Source organism: Salvelinus sp. IW2-2015, linkage group LG20 (genome assembly GCF_002910315.2).
Source record: "Salvelinus sp. IW2-2015 linkage group LG20, ASM291031v2, whole genome shotgun sequence".
NCBI lineage: Eukaryota > Metazoa > Chordata > Actinopteri > Salmoniformes > Salmonidae > Salvelinus > Salvelinus sp. IW2-2015.
In genome coordinates, this window is record NC_036860.1 from 26,173,480 (window position 1) to 26,195,403 (window position 21,924).

Consider the following 21,924-nt stretch of genomic DNA (forward strand, 5'->3'; position numbering starts at 1 on the left):
ACTGCCCTCGAGGTAGACGTCTAGGATCAGGTTACCCAACACCGAAACTAAATCACAACCATGAGGGGATGATCACATACAGTACCAGTCAACAGTTTGGACACACCTACTCATTCCATGGTTTTTCTTTTATTTTTWGTGTTTTCTACATTGTAGAATAAGAGTGAAGACGACATCAAACTATGAAATAACACACATGGAATCATGAAGTAACCAAAATAGTGTTAAACAAATCAAAATATATTTTATATTTGAGATTCTTCAAAGTAGCCATCTTTTGCCTTGATGACAGCTTTGCACACTCTTGGCATTCTCTCAACCAGCTTCACCTGGAATGCTTTTCCAACAGTCTTGAAGAAGTTACCACATATGCTGAGCACTTCTTGGCTGCTTTTCCTTCACTCTGCGGTCCAACTCATCTCAAACCATCTCAATTGGGTTGAGGTCGGGTGATTGTGGAGACCAGGTCATCTGATGCAGCACTCCATCACTCTCCTTCTTGGTCAAATAGCCCTGTGTTGGGTCATTGTCCTGTTGAAAAACAAATGATAGTCCCAGTAAGTCCAAACCAGATGGGATGGCATATCGCTGCAAAATGCTGTGGTAGACATGCTGGTTAAGTGTGCCTTGAATTCGAAATAAATCACAGATAGTGTCACCAGCAAAGCACCATCACACCACCTCCTCCATGCTTCACGGTGGGAACCACACATGCAGAGATCATCTGTTCACCTACTCTGTTTCTCACAAAGACATGGCGGTAGGAACCAAAAATGTCAAATTTGAACTCATCAGACCAAAGGACAGATTTCCACCGTTCTAATGTCCATTGCTCGTGTTTCTTGGCCAAGGCAAGTCTCTTCTTATTGGTGTCTTTTAGTAGTTTTTTCTTTGCAGCAATTTGACAATGAAGGCCTGATTTCACGCAGTCTCCTCTGAACAGTTGAAGTTGATGTTTGTTACTTGAACTATGTGAATCATTTATTTGGGCTGCAATTTCTGAGGTTGGTAACTCTGCTGCAGAGGATCAGTTCATTAGAGGTAACTCTGGGACTTCCTTTCCTGTGGCGGTCCTCATGAGAGCCAGTTTCATCATAGCGCTTGATGGTTTTTGCGACTGCACTTGAAGAAACTTTCAAAGTTCTTGAAATTTTCCACATTGACTAACTTTCATGTCTTAAAGTAATGTACTGTCGTTTCTCTTTGCTTATTTGAGCTTTTCTTGCCATAGTATGGACTTGGGCTATTACCAAATAGGGCTGTCTTCTGTATACCACCCCTACCCTGTCACAACACAACTGATTGGTTCAAACGCYTTAAGAAGGAAAGAAATTCCACAAATTAACTTTTTAAGAAGGCACACCTGTTAATTGAAATGCATTKCAGGTGACTACCTCATGAAGCTGGTTGAGAGAATGCCAAGAGTGTGCAAATCTGTCAAGGCAAAGGGTGGCTACTTTGAAGAATCTCAAATATAAAATATATTTTGWTTTGTTTTGCGCTTTTGGTTACTACATGATTCCATATGTGTTATMTCATAGTTTTGATGTCTTCACTATAATTCTACAATGTAGAAAATAGTAAAAATMAGGAGAAACCCTTGAATGAGTAGGTGTGTCCAAACTTTTGACTGGTACTGTACATTATAAATATAAAACCCTCTATCACTGGTTAGGGGAAACTTCTCTCCCTGAAGTTTGAACCAAGGCCCTGTCCAAACATGTTTTAAAATATGCCATTCGTTTCCTTTTAGAAATCGCTGATCTGTTATGCCATTGGTTAAGAGTTGTGGAAGCTACGCTGTGTGAAAACCTATCCAATCCTTGGATAGGATTGACTACATCAGTGATCATCTCAAGGAAGGATGCAAGTTTAGAAGTTTTCCAAACAAGGCCGTAGTTGTGTGGGGTAGGAAGACAAAATGAGAGCTGACAGTGTAACATCCGAAATGTTCCTGTGGGTTGCAGACAGGCTGATGGAGTGAGCTCTCTCTGCTCTGGCCCGGCAACATGCTCGCCCACTTTCTCGTCCCCGGCCAGACCCAGCCGTGACTGGACAGGCTCGGCCCCCGGGCCTGGCGCGTCTGCCACCTGATTGGCTTAGTGGGGGCGGTGGTCAAAGGGGGTCACAAAGGTCTGCTTTGTGCGTCTGCTGCCTGAGATGCTGCGGCCCCTCTATTTTCTCTCTCCACACTAGCCCTCTCTGATTCTATCTCCCGTTCTCCCTCTTCACTCACTAGCACTCCTAACACACTGCCCCTCTTTTGTACAGTAGCTCTCTCTCTCTCTGAGCCTCGCACGGAGGGTACAGTAGCCGCAAGATACACACACACACACTCCAGATCCCCCAAGGCCAGTCAGTGTGCAATAAAACCCAAAGCCACATCCCCTCTGGGTCTGGGGTGGCGCGAAGGGAAGCATGTACTGGTGTTTGGTATGGAGGAGCTGAGAGTCTGAAGCCCTTTTGTTGTGTAATTCAGCTCTCCCCCCGCTCTAGATAAATATTCCACAGGGCAAAGAAGGATCAAAGCTGCCTCTGCTGTGAAGCCGGGACTCAAAGGAGAGCGAGGGAATATCCAAATATTTGTTGTTTCCCCACTCGTGTCTTGGGCAATTACCTTCCTTAGACAGGAGTGATGGTAATTTGGAACCTAGGATTTAGTCAATAATATAGCAATGATATAGCTCTGATAGCCTTAGTCCATACTAATGTATAATATATGCTACTTAGCAAACACTTTTATCCTTACGTGACTTACATTTACAGTGAGGGCATACATTTCAGTACATGTGATCACTGCGGGAGTTGAACCCACAATCTTGTCGTTGCTAGCGCCACACTCTTACCAACTAGACCAGTGTTTCCCAACCCTGGTCCTTGAGTACCTTCAACGGTATACATTTCTATTGCAACCCTGGACAGACACACCTGATTCAACTTGTCCACTAATCGTCAAGCCCTCAATGAGCTGAATGAAGTGTGTTTGTTCAGGGCTACAAAACAACAAAAAAAGTGTACTGTTGGGAAACGCTGAACTAGACCACGCGACACCAGACCAGCATGCATTTGTCTGCCAGTGATACCTTTGTAGGGATTGCACAACAACAAAATAACAACAGTTACTACAGCTCCCTTCGTAGTCAGCTTATTGAAGACGTATTTCCAGTTAACTGAAGATGGGTAGCTAGGATACATTTGCCTCTAATTTTACTGTCTGTCCCCTCATGTCTAGAGTTAGTTCTGTCTGGATTTGTTGTTTGTTGTTTCATAATCTCTGTTGACCTGAGTCATCTCGCCCTCCTGCCCACATCGCTGTGACTCCACCCAGTCTGGCAGCCCAGAACAACTCTTTCCCCCCCTCTTCTCTTTCTCTCTGTCCTCTCTTACTGTCTGTCTCTATTTTCTATGTACTCTCCCCTCCCTCCCTCTCGTTCGCTCATTGTTTATGTAGCCTGTGTTCAGGACATGTGACCCTGGCCAGAGAGAACACACCGTTCTCTCACCTCACCCCTGTGYTTTCCCTCCACTTTCACAAGACATCTACAGTCAGCCACTGTACATAGATACACTACGCTGGAAATGATGGAGAAAAAGGAGCATTAGGTTAGCCTGCGTCTCTGCAAACTCCACGAGTGAGTCTCTGATCACCACTTCAGACAATCCACACTTCCTGTAGCTCTGAACACCTTTAGGCTAGCTGGTCCTGCCTGCGGATTTAATTATAGTTATTGAAGCTGGGGGGGGGGGACAGTAGAAGGGGGTTATCTAATGAAAAGATAACCTGCGTAATAAGACACAGCAACTCTGTATGAAAATGTATGGAATGATTCTCTCCCCCGCGTGCGAATGTAAACCACTCACATTTTATATTTTTCTGTTTTGGTTTTTTAGATGGAAATCACAGTGTGTGTGATGGAGGCAACGGGCTGCTAGCAGCAGTAAGGCAGCTGTAGGGGGATTTCTCAGGCCTCACACTATTTGCATGGTTTTACATCAGACGTGTCGGCCAGGGAAGTGGAGGAAGTGTGGAGAGCAAAGTGTTTGCTGCGTCCCAAATGGCAACCTATTCCCTATACTGTGCACCACTTTTGACTGAGCACCGCGAGGAATATGGTGCCATTTTGGGACACACAGCGTGCCTGTGTAAACAGCCTGTACACTACCCACCCTCCGACGCAGTGAGGCAGGAGCCATGGTGATGTTGAGGATATGACCTGTTTAAGATTAGAGACCGAATCTGTCATCATCACATCGCTTCCCACTCACTCAAAGGTCACGATTTGAGTACAGGTGGAGGAGATGACGAGGTGCGAGTGTGCGAGTGTGTGTGTGTGTGTGTGTGTGTGTGTGTGTATCCATCCGTGTGTGTTTTTGTTTCTTTGTGCACTGATAGGACTGGAAAACCCTAGGTTGTGTACCGTTCTGGGATCAAGCGTTGATGTGTGTGGTAACTGGGCTGGAAAAAATAGTCTGGCCCAGGAAATAATTCAAGTGAACCTATTTGACCTCAGTCTTGCAATGTTGATCAGTAAAGCGCTGCGTGTGTAAAACCATTCYGAATGCAATATTCCCATTCCACACAAGCATACTAATGATTAGGATTCAAAATATATTAGTCCCCAACAACTCGTGTTAACCAAACAAACCCAAAGCAGATCACAATGAAAACAAATGTAAATACTTTGTTAAAAAGTTCAGTTAGTCGTGTCAATTAATTCCGTCCATTGAACGGAAGAGAGATCCTTACAGAAATGTTTACGCATGTGGGCTCCCCTCCCAGTGGGTCAAGTGGCGTTCCCTGACCCCATTTGATGATTGACTCCAGCTATGCCCCCCCCCCCCCCTTGGCCTAGGGCTCCCTGTGTGCTGCTGACATACCCCCATGTCTGGGCAGACCGACACAACACAGGGCCTGTGTATTGAACAGAGGACAGGGAGGTCTGTTAGGACTTGTCTACTGTAGGAATGTCAGGATGTCACTCCATGGTCCCAAATGGCACCCTGTTCCCTGTATAGTGCACTACTTTTGACCAGAACCCTGGTGGGCCCTGATCAAACGATTCCTTGACTGGCTCATAAGTCCAAGCATGTTTGACCTTCAAAAAATGTTTATATCCTTCACTGTACATGTTTGTCAGTTAATGAAATACAAATGGACTAAAAGTTAAAACGGTGTGTTTTCTCTCGCTCTCTCTCTGTGTGTTGACAGGATGCTACCGGAGGTGGGGCGTATCCCGTTCTACTGGCCTGTGCAGGGCCAAGGCCGGGGGTGTGTGCTGGGCCTGGGGCTGAGCCAGAGGGACATGAAGACCACCGATGAGCCCCACAGTCGCTATGACCTGGATGACATGGACGTGTCCTGGCTGGAGCTGGTCAACCAGGAGTTCAGGGAACTAGGTGAGAGACTTCTTCAGAGTCCCAACCCGGCACCCTTTATAGTGCACTACTTTTGAGCAGGGTCCATAGGTCTCTGCTGTCTCTATTTTCTATGTACTCMTCCCTCCCTCCCTCCCTCTCACTCGCTCATTGTTTATGTAGCCTGTGTTCAGGACATGTGAACTATGTAAGGGAATGTAAGGGAATAGGGTTCCATTTGGAATGAGAACCTTCAAATCGACGTCAACAGGACTTTATTAGCCTATCGATTTGTTGCATCTGTTAGTTTGAGCATTTAGTCTAGAATATGACGCAAAAGCTAGTAAAACAACTACCTCACACATTTACTGGGCTAATGTGGATCAGCATTTTACCAGCAATTGTATGACCATCCTGCACTATGACCGTACTATTGTACCTCTACTCCATTGTGAAAACTTGCGTCCTCAAAACTCTAAACTGCAGACACATTTTAAAGGAGAAAAAGCATCGCACCGAGTGATGGTCTGCCGTTCGCCATCTGGGGTCTGTGGCCAGGGAGCGTTGGTAGTGCTGGTCAGAGTGGTTCATTCTTTCACCGTTAGGTCGGGGTTTTGCAAATTACGGGCCGGCACTCTGTTCAGAGGTGCTAAGTACTCTCGGCTGGCCAACGCCACCGGTGTGTCCGTGCCTTAACACTTCACCCTCTCACACACAGTCCTCCTCTCTACAACTCTACAACTCCACTACTCCTCATCTCTCTTTTATTGTGGAGTAGTGACGTTGGAGAGGAGTTTTGGGGGTCAGAAGGGTGCGCCTCCCTGCACTCTGTCCACACAGAGGGATCTTCCCACTGTTGAGCCCAGTCTCTATCAACCAATAAACCGCTCTCTGGCTGGCTGGCCTGGACTACTGTAGCTGACCCRGAAGCTCACTCTCTCTCCACATCACAGACCCAGTTTATTTACAATCTGATCTTGTGCTCATAGATAAGAAATATAATTGCATTTTTAAATCCCTCAGGCCCGGGCTTATTTACGCTGCTTTTTAAATAGTTTTTCCTCAAATGGGTTGCTTCTCATAACCCCAATGTCTAGACCAAACAAGCACTTGCTTGTTGCCGGGTTATAGTATAATGCCATATCGCAACACCGATAGGCTGATACAGCATGCTCCATCTTTTATTTTGATCTCTCTCTCTCTTGCTTTACCAACATCCCCCAACATCCCTCACTCCATTTATTTTTCTCTCGCTCTCTCTCTTTTCCCCACATGAAGTTATGTACTTACACACACACGTGTTCCCACTGAAATGTTTGTTCCTCTAGCCTCTCCCTATTTACAAGATGTAAATGTCACAGGCTCCGAAGTGAATGGTTAACTAAACTCAGCTTCTTCCTGGTTTGCTTTTAAAAACAACTCTTTAATCACTGAACACTGTACAGTATGTAACCCATGGGAGTCCTTTTCCCAGTACTTATAAAACATGGTCTGACACATGGCCATTTGCTTTCGGCTGTGGCTGTTAGAATTTGGCAAGAATTTGGCAAGAATCCGAAGAAGTACAAGATCAATTTATAGCCAGGGTTTAATAGTACAAAATGTTCTGCGAATGAAAGACAAACAGTTGAGTTAAACACAAAACGCGTGCCAATCCAGTTACTTGAGTCCGATATAAATTCCCATAGGTGACGGCTTAGCCTTAGCCATGTGACTAACTGTGACCCTTCACTAGACCCTCTGTTCCTTCTCTCCCAAATGTATGACTCTGACCCTCTGTGTCTGACCCTCTGTGACACTGACCCTCCCTCCCTCAGCGCTGCCGGAGCTGGACGAGCTGACCATGGAGCGTGTTCTGGTGGAGCTGGAGAGCCAGTGTGAGGAGAACATGCAGCAGGCCATKGAGACGGAGGAGGGCCTGGGCATCGAGTACGACGAGGACGTGGTGTGCGACGTGTGCCGGTCCCCCGAGGGAGAAGACGGCAACGAGATGGTCTTCTGTGACAAGTGCAACATCTGCGTACATCAGGTACAGATGAGGGTTGGGTGGAGGTGGGATATTTTGCTGGGCGAAGAGGAGGGGACAATTAGAAGTTGTAGGGATATTCAGAGTTTCCTGTCTTTTGAAAGAGGGTGTACGTGTTTAGTGAGCGTTAAGTCTGTTTGGGCAGTATTACGTTTTTGGGGGTCAGGATGCGATTGGGGATGGGGGGGGGGATTTGTAGTTATTTTGGGTCATGGAAAGATTTACATAAAGGTCAATGGTGGTAATTTAGGTTTGTTTATAGTTGTGGGGAGAAACTAGATACTCTACTCATTTCTTTCTTTGACTACTTACCTCCAARTGTCAGATCATACAGAAACTCTCCCTGTTCATGGGATTCTGGGTATTTGACGACTATAAACAGCAAGAAAAACACGTCCCAGAAATAGAAACATCAACTTRATGTTTTTAGTTTTTTAGACTGGAGTTTTTTCTTTATTGGGTGGAATGGTGTTAATTGGTTTGACAATCCCCTGACAGTTATACAGCTCTATCAACCTCCTCCGTTCACCACTGTTTTGACATGTTTGAAAATAGTCCCTCATCCTCTCCATCTCCTCCCAACCCCTCTCTTCCCCCCTCTCTCCATCTCCTCTTTCCCTCTCCTCTCCCTCTCTCCTTCCATCTCCACCACCGTCTTTCCCTTTCCCCACCCCTCCGTCTCGCCTCCCTCCTCTCTCACTCCCCCCCCCCCTCTCTCACTCTCCTCCCCATCCCTCTGTCTCTCCCCAGGCGTGTTATGGGATCCTGAAGGTCCCACAGGGGAATGCCTTGCCGACCTGCGCCCTGGGGGTGCAACCCAAATGTCTGCTGTGCCCCAAGAGAGGCGGAGCCCTGAAGCCCACCCGCAGTGGAACCAAGTGGGTCCACGTCAGCTGTGCCTTATGGATCCCCGAGGTGAGCCCACTGGGCACACACACCTGCACAGAGACACACATGCACATACGCATACATATTGGTACGCATCCCCACATTATACACATGCACACACACATTTATAGACCTTCAATACATGCAATCATATGAATGATTAATATATATGCAAATACACACGCTCCCACTCCTAAACAAGACAAGCACACACACACACCTTGAGCATCAACATTACTGGGACAATAAGACAAACGTGGTTACGCTAAGGCCCGCTGCTCAAACCGGCGTAAAGCGCTTAGGTCCCTGTTAATGAAGTGCCTTTTGGTGTCCTGTACCCTTTTAGCAATAATTGAATTCTGTCACATTGATTGGACTAATTCTTATTGTTGTTCTTGTTTGTTTTACTTCCCCCACCAACGTCTTTGAAAGGAAATTAATTTGCGTCCTGCTTGCTCGCTCGCTCGCTCTCTCTCTCTCTGCACTAAAGACACAGGCAGAGAGGGGTAGTTAATAAGAAGCTGTGGCGGAGATGGGAATTTCACAGGCGTCAGGGGGGCTGTCAGCTTTGAGAGGGTCCGGCATCAGCTGAGGCTGTATCTCTCTCWCTTAGACTTCAAATGCTCGAACCTCTCGCCGTTCTACACCTCTCTCCGCAACCCTCCAAACTCCCTCACCCCTCCTCCGCCCTTATTCCAAAATAAGGCCAACTTCAATTTTCCGCCTTTCCTTCAGGCTCTTGATTTCCTCCTCATTTCCAGTTGTCACTTTTAAATGAAAGCTTTTCATTGCATTTTGGTAATGTGAACTAATTGGAGCCGGAATAAGGAGAAAGAGCGATTTTTGAAAAGTAACGCGTGCGCGCGCACACACACTCAGAGAAAGACACTTGGAAAGAGACCCAGTCCTCCATCTTGAGAGTTGAAGACTCTTGGATATCCTAATCAAGAGAGGACAAAAGCTAGGGAGGGGAAGGAAGATGGTGATGCCTGCGTAGAGCGAGAGAGCATAGCCCTACACTCTGTGTGAAAGGCCTGGTTCAATGGCTGCAATCAGAATGGGGGAGGATTCACGCAGCATTTCATGGACTATCAGAGAGAGGAGGGGATGGAGGAAGTCCGGATTGTCTGCCAGTTATTAGGGCCTGGGCATGAAGGATGAGGCCTTTACAGAAATACTCTTTTCAGAGAGAGGAATATGAATGTGGGGGAATGAATGTCGGAAGCTGGGCGGAAGGGAAGAGCCCTTTTAAGGGATGACACTGGGCTCTCGGAATATAGACTTCGCAGAGAATGTGACATTCAGTGAAAGAACTACTTCCAACCTCAAAGTCTGTATTAACGTCTGTGAAGCAAAGTGCTTGATGAGCATCTGTCAACTGTTCTGTGTGTATTAATGTCTTGTAAGACACATCTGTTTTGACTGTGTGTGTGTGTTATCTAGGTGAGTATAGGCTGCCCGGAGAAGATGGAGCCCATTACCAAGGTGTCCCACATCCCCTCCAGCCGCTGGGCCCTGTTCTGCAGCCTGTGTCGAGAACACACAGGCACCTGCATACAGGTGAGACACACACATTACCAGAAAACAGCACTTTACTGCACCAGTACACACAATAGTATCGCCAGACAGATGCATTTCTACACAACATTCTATACACACAAGCGCGCACACACACACACACACACACACACACACACACACACACACACACACACACACACACACACACACACACACACACACACACACACACACACACACACACACACACACACACACACACACACACACACGCAGTAAGCCCCCCTTTAACACGCAGTAAGGGTGTTAAAGATGCCATGAAGGTGTGATAAGGAGTTCTTCATTTTAATTTAAGTTTCTCATTAGCAGCACATACGTGACCCACCATCTATTTTCTGTCTTATGTTTAAAAAAATAAAAATGTAAATGGTGGTTTTTTGCATTGGATAAAAGTACAGACTCAGAGCTTCAAAATGGCATATCATACACTGTAGTTAGAGGAAACATGGGGAAGTAATGCTGCTTTGAAAAGTTGATACATTTGTAATCCCATTTAGGAGAAAAAAAGCATTCAAACATTTTGKTGTGGTTTTCACACTTGCTCTACATGAGTCCTTGGGGGAAAATGTATTTAGAAAAGTAACACTTTAACCAAGTTCCCCAAAAGGAGTCTTGTTCTCACCAAGTTACCCCTTTAGGCAAACCATTTACAGTATTACATTTCCTGTTCTTGTATAATAAAGATAACCTTTCACATTGAACAGCTACAGTGCCGCTCTTTGTGTTGGCCCATGTAGCATCGTTCTGAGGCTCTAGACCCTTAAAGAATTCACAATAGAACACATGCGACTGTGGCCATGTGCTGAAGCAGTGAGGTAGTGCTTAAAAAAAACGAAGATAAGTGCTGAAGGTGGTAGCCTACATTTAGGAAAACGTCAAACACCACAAGTTCAAGACAATATCTAGACCTAGGCCTATATCATAAGATAATTTCAGTAACTTTGATTCAGGTTACGATATGAACAAACTAATCTAGCCTGAGCGCATACTGTACATTCGGAAAGTATTCAGACCCCTTGACTTTTTCCACATTTTGTTACGTTACAGCCTTATTCTAAAATGGGTTAAATAAAAAAAAATAAGCCCTCCTCAATCTACACATAATACCCCATAATGACAAAGTGAAAAACTGGTTTTTAGAAAGGTTTGCAAATGTATTAAAAATAAAAAGGTATTCAGACCCTTTGATATGAGACTTGAAATTCAGCTCAGGTGCATCCTGTTTCTATTGATTATCCTTGAGATGTTTCTACAACTTGAATGGAGTCCACCTGTGGTAATTCAATTGATTGGACATGATTTGTGAAGGCACACACCTGTCTGTATAAGGTCCCACAGTTGACAGTGCATGTCAGAGCAGAAACCAAGCCATGAGGTCGAAGGAATTGTCTGTAGAGCTCCGAGACAGGATTGTGTCAAAGCACAGATCTGGGGAAGGGTACCAAAACAWTTCTGCAGCGTTGAAGATCCCTAAGAACACAGTGGCCTCCGTCATTGTTAAATGGAAGAAGTTTGGAACCACCAAGACWCTTCCTAGAGCTGGCCACTCGGCCAAACTGAGCAATCAGGGGAGAAGTGCCTTGGTCAGGGAGGTGACCAAGAACCCAATGGTCACTCTGACAGGGCTCCAGAGTTCTTCTGTGGAGATGGGAGAACCTTCCAGAAGGACAATCATCTCAGCAGCACTCCACCAATCAGGCCTTTATGGTAGATTGGCCAGACGGAAGCCACTCCTCAGTAAAAGGGACATTTCAACCTGCTTGGAGTTTGCCAAAAGGAACCTAACGGACTCTGACCATGTGAAACAAGATTCTCTGGTCTGATGAAACCAAGATTCTTTGGCCTGAATGCCAAGCGTCACGTCTGGAGGAAACCTGGCACCATCCTTACGGCGAAGAATGGTGGCAGCATCACGCTGTGGGGATGTTTTTCAGCGGCAGATACTGGGAGACTAGTCAGGATCGAGGGAAAGATGAACGGAGCAAAGTACAGAAAGATCCTTGATGAAAACCTGCTCCAGAGAGCTCAGGACCTCAGACTGGGGCAAAGGTTCACCTTCCAACAGGACAACGACCCTAAGCACACAGCCAAGACAATGCAGGAGTGGCTTCGGGACAAGTCTCCGAATGTCCTTGAGTGGCCCAGACAGAGCCCGGACTTGAACCCGATCGAACAGCTCTGGAGAGACCTGAAAATAGCTGTGCAGCAACGCTCCCCATCCAACCTGACAGAGCTTGAGAGGATCTGCAGAGAAGAATAGGAGAAACTCCCCAAATCCAGGTGTGCAAAGCTTGTAGCGTCATACCCGAGAAGACTCGAGGCTGTAATCGCTGCCAAAGGTGCTTCAACAAAGTACGGCGTAAAGGTTCTGGATACTTACGTAAATGTATTTGAGTTTTTTATTTAGAATAAATTAGCAAAAAACGTTTAAAAACCAGTTTTTGCTTTGTCGTTATGGGGTATTGTGTGTAGATTGATGATTTATTTTATTTGTAGAATAAGGCTGTAGCGTAATGTGGAGAAAGTCAAGGAGTTTGAATACTTTCAGAATGTACTGTATATCTGTCCTGCCCTTTGACAGGACAAGGAGGAAGGACATCAACATTGCACAGCAGCTGAAACCTAGTCACATCTGAGTGAAAGCTCCTTGGCCACAACAACACCAGGCTCCAGACAATTAAAACTATAAAGGAGGAAAGCAGACAAAAATAGACAAGACATTAAAKCCTTGCATACCAGCAATAACATTCATTGACTCCCAAACAATAAGCTCGAAGTACAAAGACAAACTACCTGAAGTCTTGCGTGTTCACCCTCGATCATRTCCTTGTACTAGTAGCGGAGAGCAGGTTTATGCTGAAAGACACATTCCCTCAAAATAGGCCCTTGGAATTCTAATTAGCATAATAAAACAATCCCCATAATAATCTGTCGGGTTTCAGCTAGAGATATTTGTTTTTTTGCATTMGATGCGTCTCAATCCACCGCAACCGTCGATGTCGCACCTTCCCATCTGCGGTGAAATGTGACAGAGCTAGAGCAGTGTTTGTAAGACCATGAGACATCCCAAAAATCGTCTGTAGCGTCTGAATGGTTTGGCCTCTATGTTAAGATGAGACTCTCGTGAACACGTCCAAGTCAGTTGTTTTGCTCTAGGACTCCCACATGCCTCAAGACTCATCTTAAGGTCCCCCGGTACCAATTGAAAACATTTATGGAAGTATATTTGGAGACTGTTTTAGTGTAAAAAATAAGGGGTTAAATATATGTACTAAATAAATAAATGTTTCCTGATCTTTCTTATATCGCTCAGATATATTGTAGGACTGACACTTCGGAACAAAAGTCCCAAAAATATATTAAAGGGAAGATACGTTTCATGTGGTGAATCTGTTATTCAATGCGTTTGTATTGGCAGTAAGGCCAAAACTGATTTGTCATCAAATAATTAAAACACTTTATATATATATATAGATATCCACTTTCGAGGGCTCTTAAAATTCAAATAGCTAAATTATCCTTGGTATGACTTTCTTAAAACAATTCCATATAGCTTAGTAGAACCCCCCCCATACTCCCTTAGACTCTTATGGGTTTAAACATTAATTAATTCATGCCCTATAGCTTGTTATTTCCTGTTGATTGCTACAGTTGTATTAAAATGCCCTGTGCACGCTTAACCTGCTTCCATTCCAATAATGTCAATGAAGACACAAGATAACTAGCTAGATTTAGCAAACATTTAGCTTCGTAATTACGAAGCTAGTTGTACATGCAAAAAAAAAACAGTAGCTAGCTATTTAGGTATAATTTCATCGTGGCTATCTAGCTAGCCAACTTAGCATGTCCCTATAACATGCGGTTTGATTAGCTTGCTAATTGATTTGTGTTCGCGCCACAGTGGCTATTTTCGGTAGCTAGCTAGTTAAACATGAATGACAAACTGGCAAACATYAAAAAGATTATCACATCCTCAATCAAAATTAACAGCAGAATGCAACTGGCCAACTCAGCTAGCCATGTAAACAGTGGCTCGTTGCGGGACGAAGCAAACTAGAACGGTACCTGTATGCAACTGTCTAGCTAACTAGCTAGCCAGATAGCGAACAATATCTAGCAATGAAAACAACTGTTTGATTCAATTGAGATAGCTACATGTATATATGTTATTATCTTGCCATTTTAACGGTAGACTCTTACTTGTGTATGGATTATGATGGTTCACGGAATACTGAACAAATCCCCAGATAGCAAGCTGGGCCCGTTTTGAGACCAAACAGCTGAAATGGCTACACTAACTAACCACAAGTGTGTGTATTCAGTGAATTGCTGTCTGACAAATTATGATTGATGTTTTATTGGAGGATTATTATATTCAAATACTCACCTTTTTTWAATATTTTTTTTTATGTAGCTCATCAATTAGTTTGTGTCCCAAATGGCATCCTATCCCCTACATAACGCACTACTTTAAGTGCACTATATATGGAATAGGGTGCCATTTGGGACGTATTCTAAGGCTATGGTCCCATAACGTTGATATGTCCAGGAAGGGTGCAGTGAAGTAGCAGCGCTCGTACTGTATCTGTATCCACTATCCACCAGACAGACAGTGTGATATATTTGGACTGAAAACAACTACTTCCATTTAATGTTTAGCGGACTGACAATGGGAGTCAGTGTGGGGAGCTGGTATTGAGGGCATTACCAAGCTGCAGGGTGAAGAGATGAGGAATGGTGATTTCCAGTTCTGGCTTATCTCTCTCGCCTCATCATGGCAGACAAAGCTGTATGGGCTCTCAGGAGAGAGGCACTGAGAGAGACAGCCACTGTGACAAGTGGAATACTCTACTGTGATGAAGAGAGAAAGCATGGAAAGGAAGAGTCAGAGCCACAAGTTCTCCTCTCTGCTTCAGTGATGGGAGTGCGTTGGGCCTCTGGAGAACAGCGCGAGAGAGGACGAGGCAGAGAGAGGGAGGGATAAAGAGAGAGAATGGGCACAGGAGAGGGCCGGAGTGACAAGTGGGCTGTGATATCTTCTGTGAGTTGGGCCTCTGTAGACAGAGCGAAAGAAAGGGAAAGAGGGAGGGAGGGCGCGACAGAGAAGAGCCAGTTCCCAGGCAGCCACAGGGACACCGTGGCTTTGTCCCACATGGCACCCTATTCCCTACATAGTGCAGTATGGGTGTCCCTGTGGGTCCCGGTCAAAAGTACTGCACTAGATAGGGAATAGGGTACCGTTCGGGGCGCAGACCCTGAGCTGAGCAGGCCTGTCATTGTCATCCCAGGCCCTTAGAGAATGTGGGCCTCTTGTTCTGCTGCTCTCTGATGGCATGGAAAACACTGCTATCCCCCATCCTCCCTTCATCCCCTCATGAGACCTCTCCCAGAGGCAGTCTTTGGTGAGGTCTGAAATGGATAGGCCTGAGGAAAGGCAACAACAGAGGTTTGATTTTTAGACTGCGGTTGTAATGTAGGGAGGCACGGACAGATCAGGGTTCCCTTGTTGTTCTCTGTGGCTTCTGATACTTATAGGAACCAAGATTTTATTTTGATCGTGTTGCCCACAGGTCAGGAGATAGCGGAGCTCCTGTTTGTCTGGGGTAGACAGGATAGAGGCAGACAGAGGAAATTTAGCAGAACACTAATTTCTCTGAACACGATCTCTGTCACGCATATTTCTCTCTGTGGTGGCAGAGGAAGGAGTTSGGACAGTAATGCGGAGRAGTCATTACCATGTTTGTGAAGACAACATCATCAGAGACCAACTATTATTTCCCCTACAGATTGTGGGACTGWGTACCCGTCTTCTGTATGCGTGTTTAACAACTCTGAAGCGGTGTTTGATGTGACACTCATATTTGAAACTTGTCTTTCCTTTACTCCCTTGTGCTTCCTCTCCTCCTCACCTCCCTCCCTCTCTCACTCKCTCTTCCTCCCTCCCTCCCCAGTGCTCCATGCCGTCCTGCATTGTGGCCTTCCACGTGACTTGCGCCTTTGACCATGGCCTTGAGATGCGCACCATCCTGGCGGAGAACGATGAAGTGCGCTTCAAATCCTACTGCCTGGAGCACAGCAGCACTACCGCCTCCGGCAACAGTAACAACGCCATGGCCGGCAACAGTAACCACACCAACAACGCTGGTGCCAGCAGCAAACCAGACTGGGCTGGACACGGCAACGACCACAGAGCCTCCGTAACTGCGCCGGACCACCACCAAGCGYCCAGCGAGCTGCCGCCGTCAGAGCGGCCGCTGCCGCCTGTGGAGCGTCCAGACCGGGACCAGATAGAGCGGGAGAAGGCCAGCCAGCGCAAACAGAAGCTACAGGAGCTGGAGGACGAGTTCTACCGCCTGGTGGACCCCAAAGACGTGGCGGAGAGCCTGGGCCTGCCGGACGCCCACGTGGACTTCCTGTACCAGTTCTGGAAGCTGAGGAGGAAGTCCAACTTCAACCGTCCTCTGGTGACGTTGAAGAGAGACGAGGTAGATAACCTGGCGCAGCAGGAGCAGGACGTGTTGTACCGACGCCTCAAACTGTTCACACACCTACGCCAGGACCTAGAGAGGGTGAGTGGCTGGCCCGGGGAGGTGSGGACAATGTGTGTGTAATGTGAGTGTGTGTCGTTTGTTGTTATAATGACATGTATGTGCGTTGGTCTGTCTGTCTGTCCAGCTGTATGACTTACACAATCCTGCGTCATCCATTGGGCAGACGGTGAAAGGGCTACATTTGCAATGTAGTCATTTAGCAGACAATCTTATCCAGAGCAACTTACAGTTGTGCGTCCATCTTAGGCTAGCTAGGTGAGACAACCACTTGTTATAGTAAGTCCATTTTTCCTCAGTAAAGTAGCTATCAGCAAAGTCGGTGCTATTAATAAAACAAATTTAAAAAAGGAGATTTTCCGTAAAGATACTTTARGTCTGTTAGGCTTTATACCTGAATGATGTTTCAGTAACACTCACACCAACTCTGTCCATAATGTAGTTTGACTGAGACCAGGGGTAGCCTGCCCTGTGCTATCCGCTCAGGATGCCCCGTGCAGCCTCCCCGAGGAAAACAATCAGGGGCTACATCAGGCAAGGCTCCAGGAAAGTATGTTGTACAGAGTGGAGAGAGGTAGGCAGCTAACTAGGTCCAAATGGCCGATTAATTACCAGGATGGAGAGGGAGGCTGAGCAGAGCAGACAGACTCAGTGGTCCCCTGAGACACAAACGGGCACATACACGCACACGTACACATACAACCTCGCGTGCACACACACACACCACAAACAGACGCATATACACACACACCGCGCACACACACCCTCTGTGGTAAAGGCGGATCGATGTGTCCAGAGCTCCTCTTTCATTCGGGGCCCGCCACTTAGCCACGGGGCCTTTAGATTAAGTGATGTCCGTGTTTGTCACGCAGTTGCTGCCGATCCCATTTCCCTTCTATAGACCTCCCTCCTGAGTCCTGCCACTGCAGGAACATGCGTGGGCCGGGCCTTATCAGGTTATCGCAGCTCTCTATATGCTGCAATGCACAACGCTGTCAATGTGCTTGAGTCCCCCCACGCCACAGTACAGAGAATAACAAAAACACGAGAAGGTACTATTTTATTTATCCATTGAAGTCTTAATTGAGTGGTTTTGGTGGTTATYATTAAGTTCGGGGACAAGGGTCGGGTCCAAAAGGGAATTGTGTGGGTGACTGTGTCAGGGGAGGGTTAACAGGCTATTTGAAATACATTTCTATCCTCTTAACCTGAATCATTGGAGTAGTGGAGGATTGTGTTTCTGGGTTGCAATCCCCATTGGAACCCCTATTCCCTTAATCAAGAACTACTTCTGATTGACCGTATGAGCCTCGGTCAAAAGTAGTGCACTATCAAGGGAATAGGATGCCATTTAGGATTCTTCTCTGCTGCTGCTGATCGGATGCGATAGGACAGCAACCCTTCCACCTGTTCTCTATCCCCTGACCACCCTGATTGTTGTCCCCCACGATGAAATCGGTCCGAAGACTGTGGATCTGTTTCCGTACGCTCATACGTTAGTCACAAGCGATATCTCAGACGGCACTGGCCCGATTTTGACGAAGCTTGGGTGAATGATGCGTCTTGCCATATGCAGCTTCAGCACTCYGCAGTCCCGTTCTGTGAACTTGTGGGGCCTACCACTTCGCGGCTGAGCCGATGTTGCTCCTAGACGTTTCCTTTTCTCCATCACAGCACTTAGTTGACTGGGGCAGCTCTCGCAGGACATAAATTTGACGCACTGACTTGTTGGAAAGGTGGCGTCCTATGACGTTGCCACGTTGAATGTCACTGAGCTCTTCAGTAAGACCATTGTACRGCCAATGTTTGTCTATGGAGATTGCATGGCGGTGTGCTTGATTTGTACACCTGTCAGCAACGGGTGTGGCTGAAATAGCCGAATCCACTAATTTGAAGGGGTGTCCACATACTGTTTTGTATATATAGTGGACTTTGCATCTATAGACAAAGGTCTCTCAACACTATTTTCCAGACAAGTACCTTAAACAACATGGCTGCTATTGACAAATAAACATTCACGTGTGCATGGTCTTGCACATAAATGCATATAAATCAGTCAAGGTTATTCGTATTGTAACAAAATTTGGTATACATGTTGAAAACACTGTCAAGACTCAACAAATCCGAGAACATTCATATCGACCACACAGTGGCGCTATAACAGACTCATGTTTATCTCTTGATCTGTTTGACTCAGAGTAACGAAATTTGGCACACATGCTCAGGGATATGAGTACTTAACCCACACGATATCCCAGACACAACTCGCCCAATGTTGATGAAACTTGGGTGAATGGTGCGTCTTGCCATAGAGATCCGGCGTTTACAAAATGYCACTGATTGGCCCAAGGGGGCGCTGTAACATTCGTGGGGGGGCGACATGTTGACTGTTACCTTGTTTTAACAGTGGTGGCTTGACAGCTGGTGCTGGGTAGGCCTAGTTAATAATACACCCCTCAGCAAGAGACAATGGTTGAGCTGAGCAGGGAGTAGGAAGTGTTTAAGTAGACAGGTTTCCTCCCTGCCTTCCCAGTGGCGTGGCAGCCGGGCGGACGCTTGGCAAGGAGCTCTTTTTTATTTTTTTWATTTGCCACGCTCACTGGTTAAATGAGCCAGCCAGGGAGAGGTGAGAGTAGAGAGACTTCAGGGGCTGTGATTTCTGTGTTTGCTGTCTGGATTAAACAGCCACGCTGTTACTACTGCTGAGTGATCCTCCAGGCAGGTTCATTGATTCTGTAAGCCCAAGAATTCAAACATTCAGAGCATTTGTGTCTTGATAATGAGCTGATTTTAAATAGAGATTAAAAGGTATTTTCAGGTGAACGCGGAGCTGTCTACCTTGGTGTTCTGTTCTCCCATCGTGAAATATCTGATGTGGGCCTAGTACTTAGTGTAATAGGTCAGATTTAATCAAATTTGCCGAGCGGTATTTAGGCTATGCTGTGTATATCTTTGTCAACTAACTAGTCTGCACTCATGTCTTCGTATACCTAGTTCCAATTCATTTGAACGTAGGTAAAAATGATATGAATTTAATTGAGCCCTTCAGCCCTATATTGTGCTTTTTGGTTACTGTTATCACCAACTGAATTCTGTTCTGCCCGGACTACCAGATGTTGTCTGCCCACTGACTCAACATGGCACTTGTACCTATTACCTTATGGTTAATCTGGGGCGGCAGGTAGCCTAGTGGTTAGAGCGTTGGGCCAGTAACCCGAAAGGCTGGATCGAATCCCCGAGCTGACAAGGTAAAAATCTGTCGTTTTGACCCTGAACAAGGCAGTTAACCCACTGTTCCCCGGGCGATTAAGGCAGCCCCCCGCACCTCTCTGATTCAGAGGGGTTGGGTTAAATGCGGAAAATACAATTCAGTTGAATGCATTCAGTTGTACAACTGACTAGATATCCCCCTTTCCCTTTCCTTTCCTTCCCCATAGGGGCACTTCTCAGTGGGTTCCTATTGAGTGGATTGTCTGTGGACAGGAGTTGGTCCTCTTCGATCAAAGAAGTATGAAGAATTGTGACTGCGAGTTAAAGGAAAATTCCACCCAATAACGATTTGTTTCATTAGTCCATTAGTCCCTAAGCAAAGTATTTTGCTTGTCAGCAATCAAGTTTAAGATACCTAACTTTAACAATACAGAGATCATTCCCATATGATGCATTTTGATTAAAATGATGCAAAATGCATCATACGGGATGATTTCTGTGTTTTTTAAGTTAGGTATCTTGAAAACTTTATTGCTGACAAGCAAAACATTTTGGGACTATGTCAACAATGGGCTAATGAAACAAATACCGAAAGATAGATTTTGGGTGGAATTTTCCTTTTAAGGGCTAATTAACAAATTTCTGGTCTATTTCTGTCACGTAACACTCCCACAATATGTTATGAAAGGGGCCGCTCATTCGTTAGCAACGTGCATAGCAACAGGACCCACTGGAGACAGAGCAGTAGAAAAGAACATCAACGTGAACACCGTTTTTATAGATTGATGTCTGTCTCTAGTGATGAGGATGTATTTCATTTAGCGCCTACACTCAGAACAGCCTCAATTTGTCTGGGTATGGACTACAAGGTATCAAGCGTTACACAGGGATGCTGGCCCATGTTGACACCAATGCTTCCTACAGTTCTGTCAAGTTGGCTGGATGTCCTTTGGGTGGTGGACCATTCTTGATAAACATGGGAAATTGTTGAGCGTGAAAAACCCCAGCAGCGTTGCAGTTCTTGACACTCAAGCCGGGGCACCTACTACCATACCCTGTTCAAAGGCACTTAAATATTTTGTCTTGCCCATTTACCCTCTGAATGGCACACATACACAATCCATGTCTCAATTGTGTCAAGGCCAGGGCTGTGGCGGTCATGAAACTTGGTCAGCCGGTCATTGTCAAGCAAATAACCATCGGTCTCACGGTAATTTACTGTTAATTAACATGAACAAATGTAGCATCTCCTTGCTTCCACGCATAGCCTACAAGCCACTGATGCAGACCATTTGGAACATCTACATTTTAAGAAGTCTAATAAATCCATGTAATGTGGCCTACACCTAATTTTAGCATATAGCCTAAAGCCATTATTTATTTTGAACAGGTCTAAAGAAGCAAGATATGAAGAAAATGTAGTCTATTTCAGAAGAACCGAATAGCATACTCTGAGTTGTCCTTATGCTAGGCCCTGATATGGCTATGCCATATTGCTGTTGTCTACACTAGTTCATTTATCAGAAAACATTTGCTTAGAATTCCATGGCATTATTTTAATTATTTTATAGACAAATAAAATAGAAAGGTTATTTTCTCCAAACGATTTCAAAGGAAGTGCACACCTGCGGCTATTCTGTGTTAGTGGTTGACAAAGAAACTGGTACTCCTATATGCTTAGTTTAGAGTTATTTATGCAACTTTAGTTGTGATACAAACTTTGGGCTATATMTTTTGATTTTTAATACGTTGTAAGGTTGCATGATTTTTTWATTAATTTTTTTGCATGAAAGGCATGAGCTCTGCTTTGTTTCTTGTACAAGCCGCACACACTTCATCAGTCTCTCATTCACAATTTGACAAGCACTTGATAATATTATCACCAGGCCTCGAATTTCCCGGTGGCATCCACCTTGTGTGGCTGTATTGCACCCTAAAAAATCCATGCCTTTTGCGGCGAAAGTCGCCGTTGTGCCCTTGGGCTGAATATAATCATTATAATTCCCTTCTCCCGGCTGCCGTGCTCCGAAGCACCTCTCACTCACATAGATCTGTCAGATGTCTCAATTGTTATTAGCCAATGCCCGTCATGTGATCAGGTCCTTCTCACAGGCATTTCAGCTAAGAAGTAGGCCAGAAGTGTATGAAGACAGACACATCGGMGATGCAACCGCGTGCTTCCCTCTTATTGAATTCCAAGGCGCATATTAAAAATGTTAGAACTGTTCACATTTAGCCTACTTTTTGACAACTCTAGTCAAGGCTTAAAAATCCTTCTTTAACACTACAACTGCTGGGCCTCGATGGACTGCAACA

General features: G+C 45.5%; 1 protein-coding gene across 2 annotated transcripts in view; it reads left to right on the forward strand.

The window, feature by feature from the left end:
• The window catches only part of LOC111980267 (protein Jade-1), a 143,673-nt gene that overhangs the window by 76,619 nt on the left and 45,130 nt on the right, over positions 1 to 21,924 (forward strand). For both annotated transcript variants that reach the window (XM_024010966.2, XM_024010967.2), the window contains exons 5-9: positions 5,210 to 5,397; positions 7,173 to 7,384; positions 8,132 to 8,296; positions 9,713 to 9,829; positions 15,802 to 16,419. In XM_024010966.2, the coding sequence (XP_023866734.1) occupies positions 5,210 to 5,397; positions 7,173 to 7,384; positions 8,132 to 8,296; positions 9,713 to 9,829; positions 15,802 to 16,419 (1,300 nt within the window). The remainder of the gene's footprint in view (positions 1 to 5,209; positions 5,398 to 7,172; positions 7,385 to 8,131; positions 8,297 to 9,712; positions 9,830 to 15,801; positions 16,420 to 21,924) is intronic.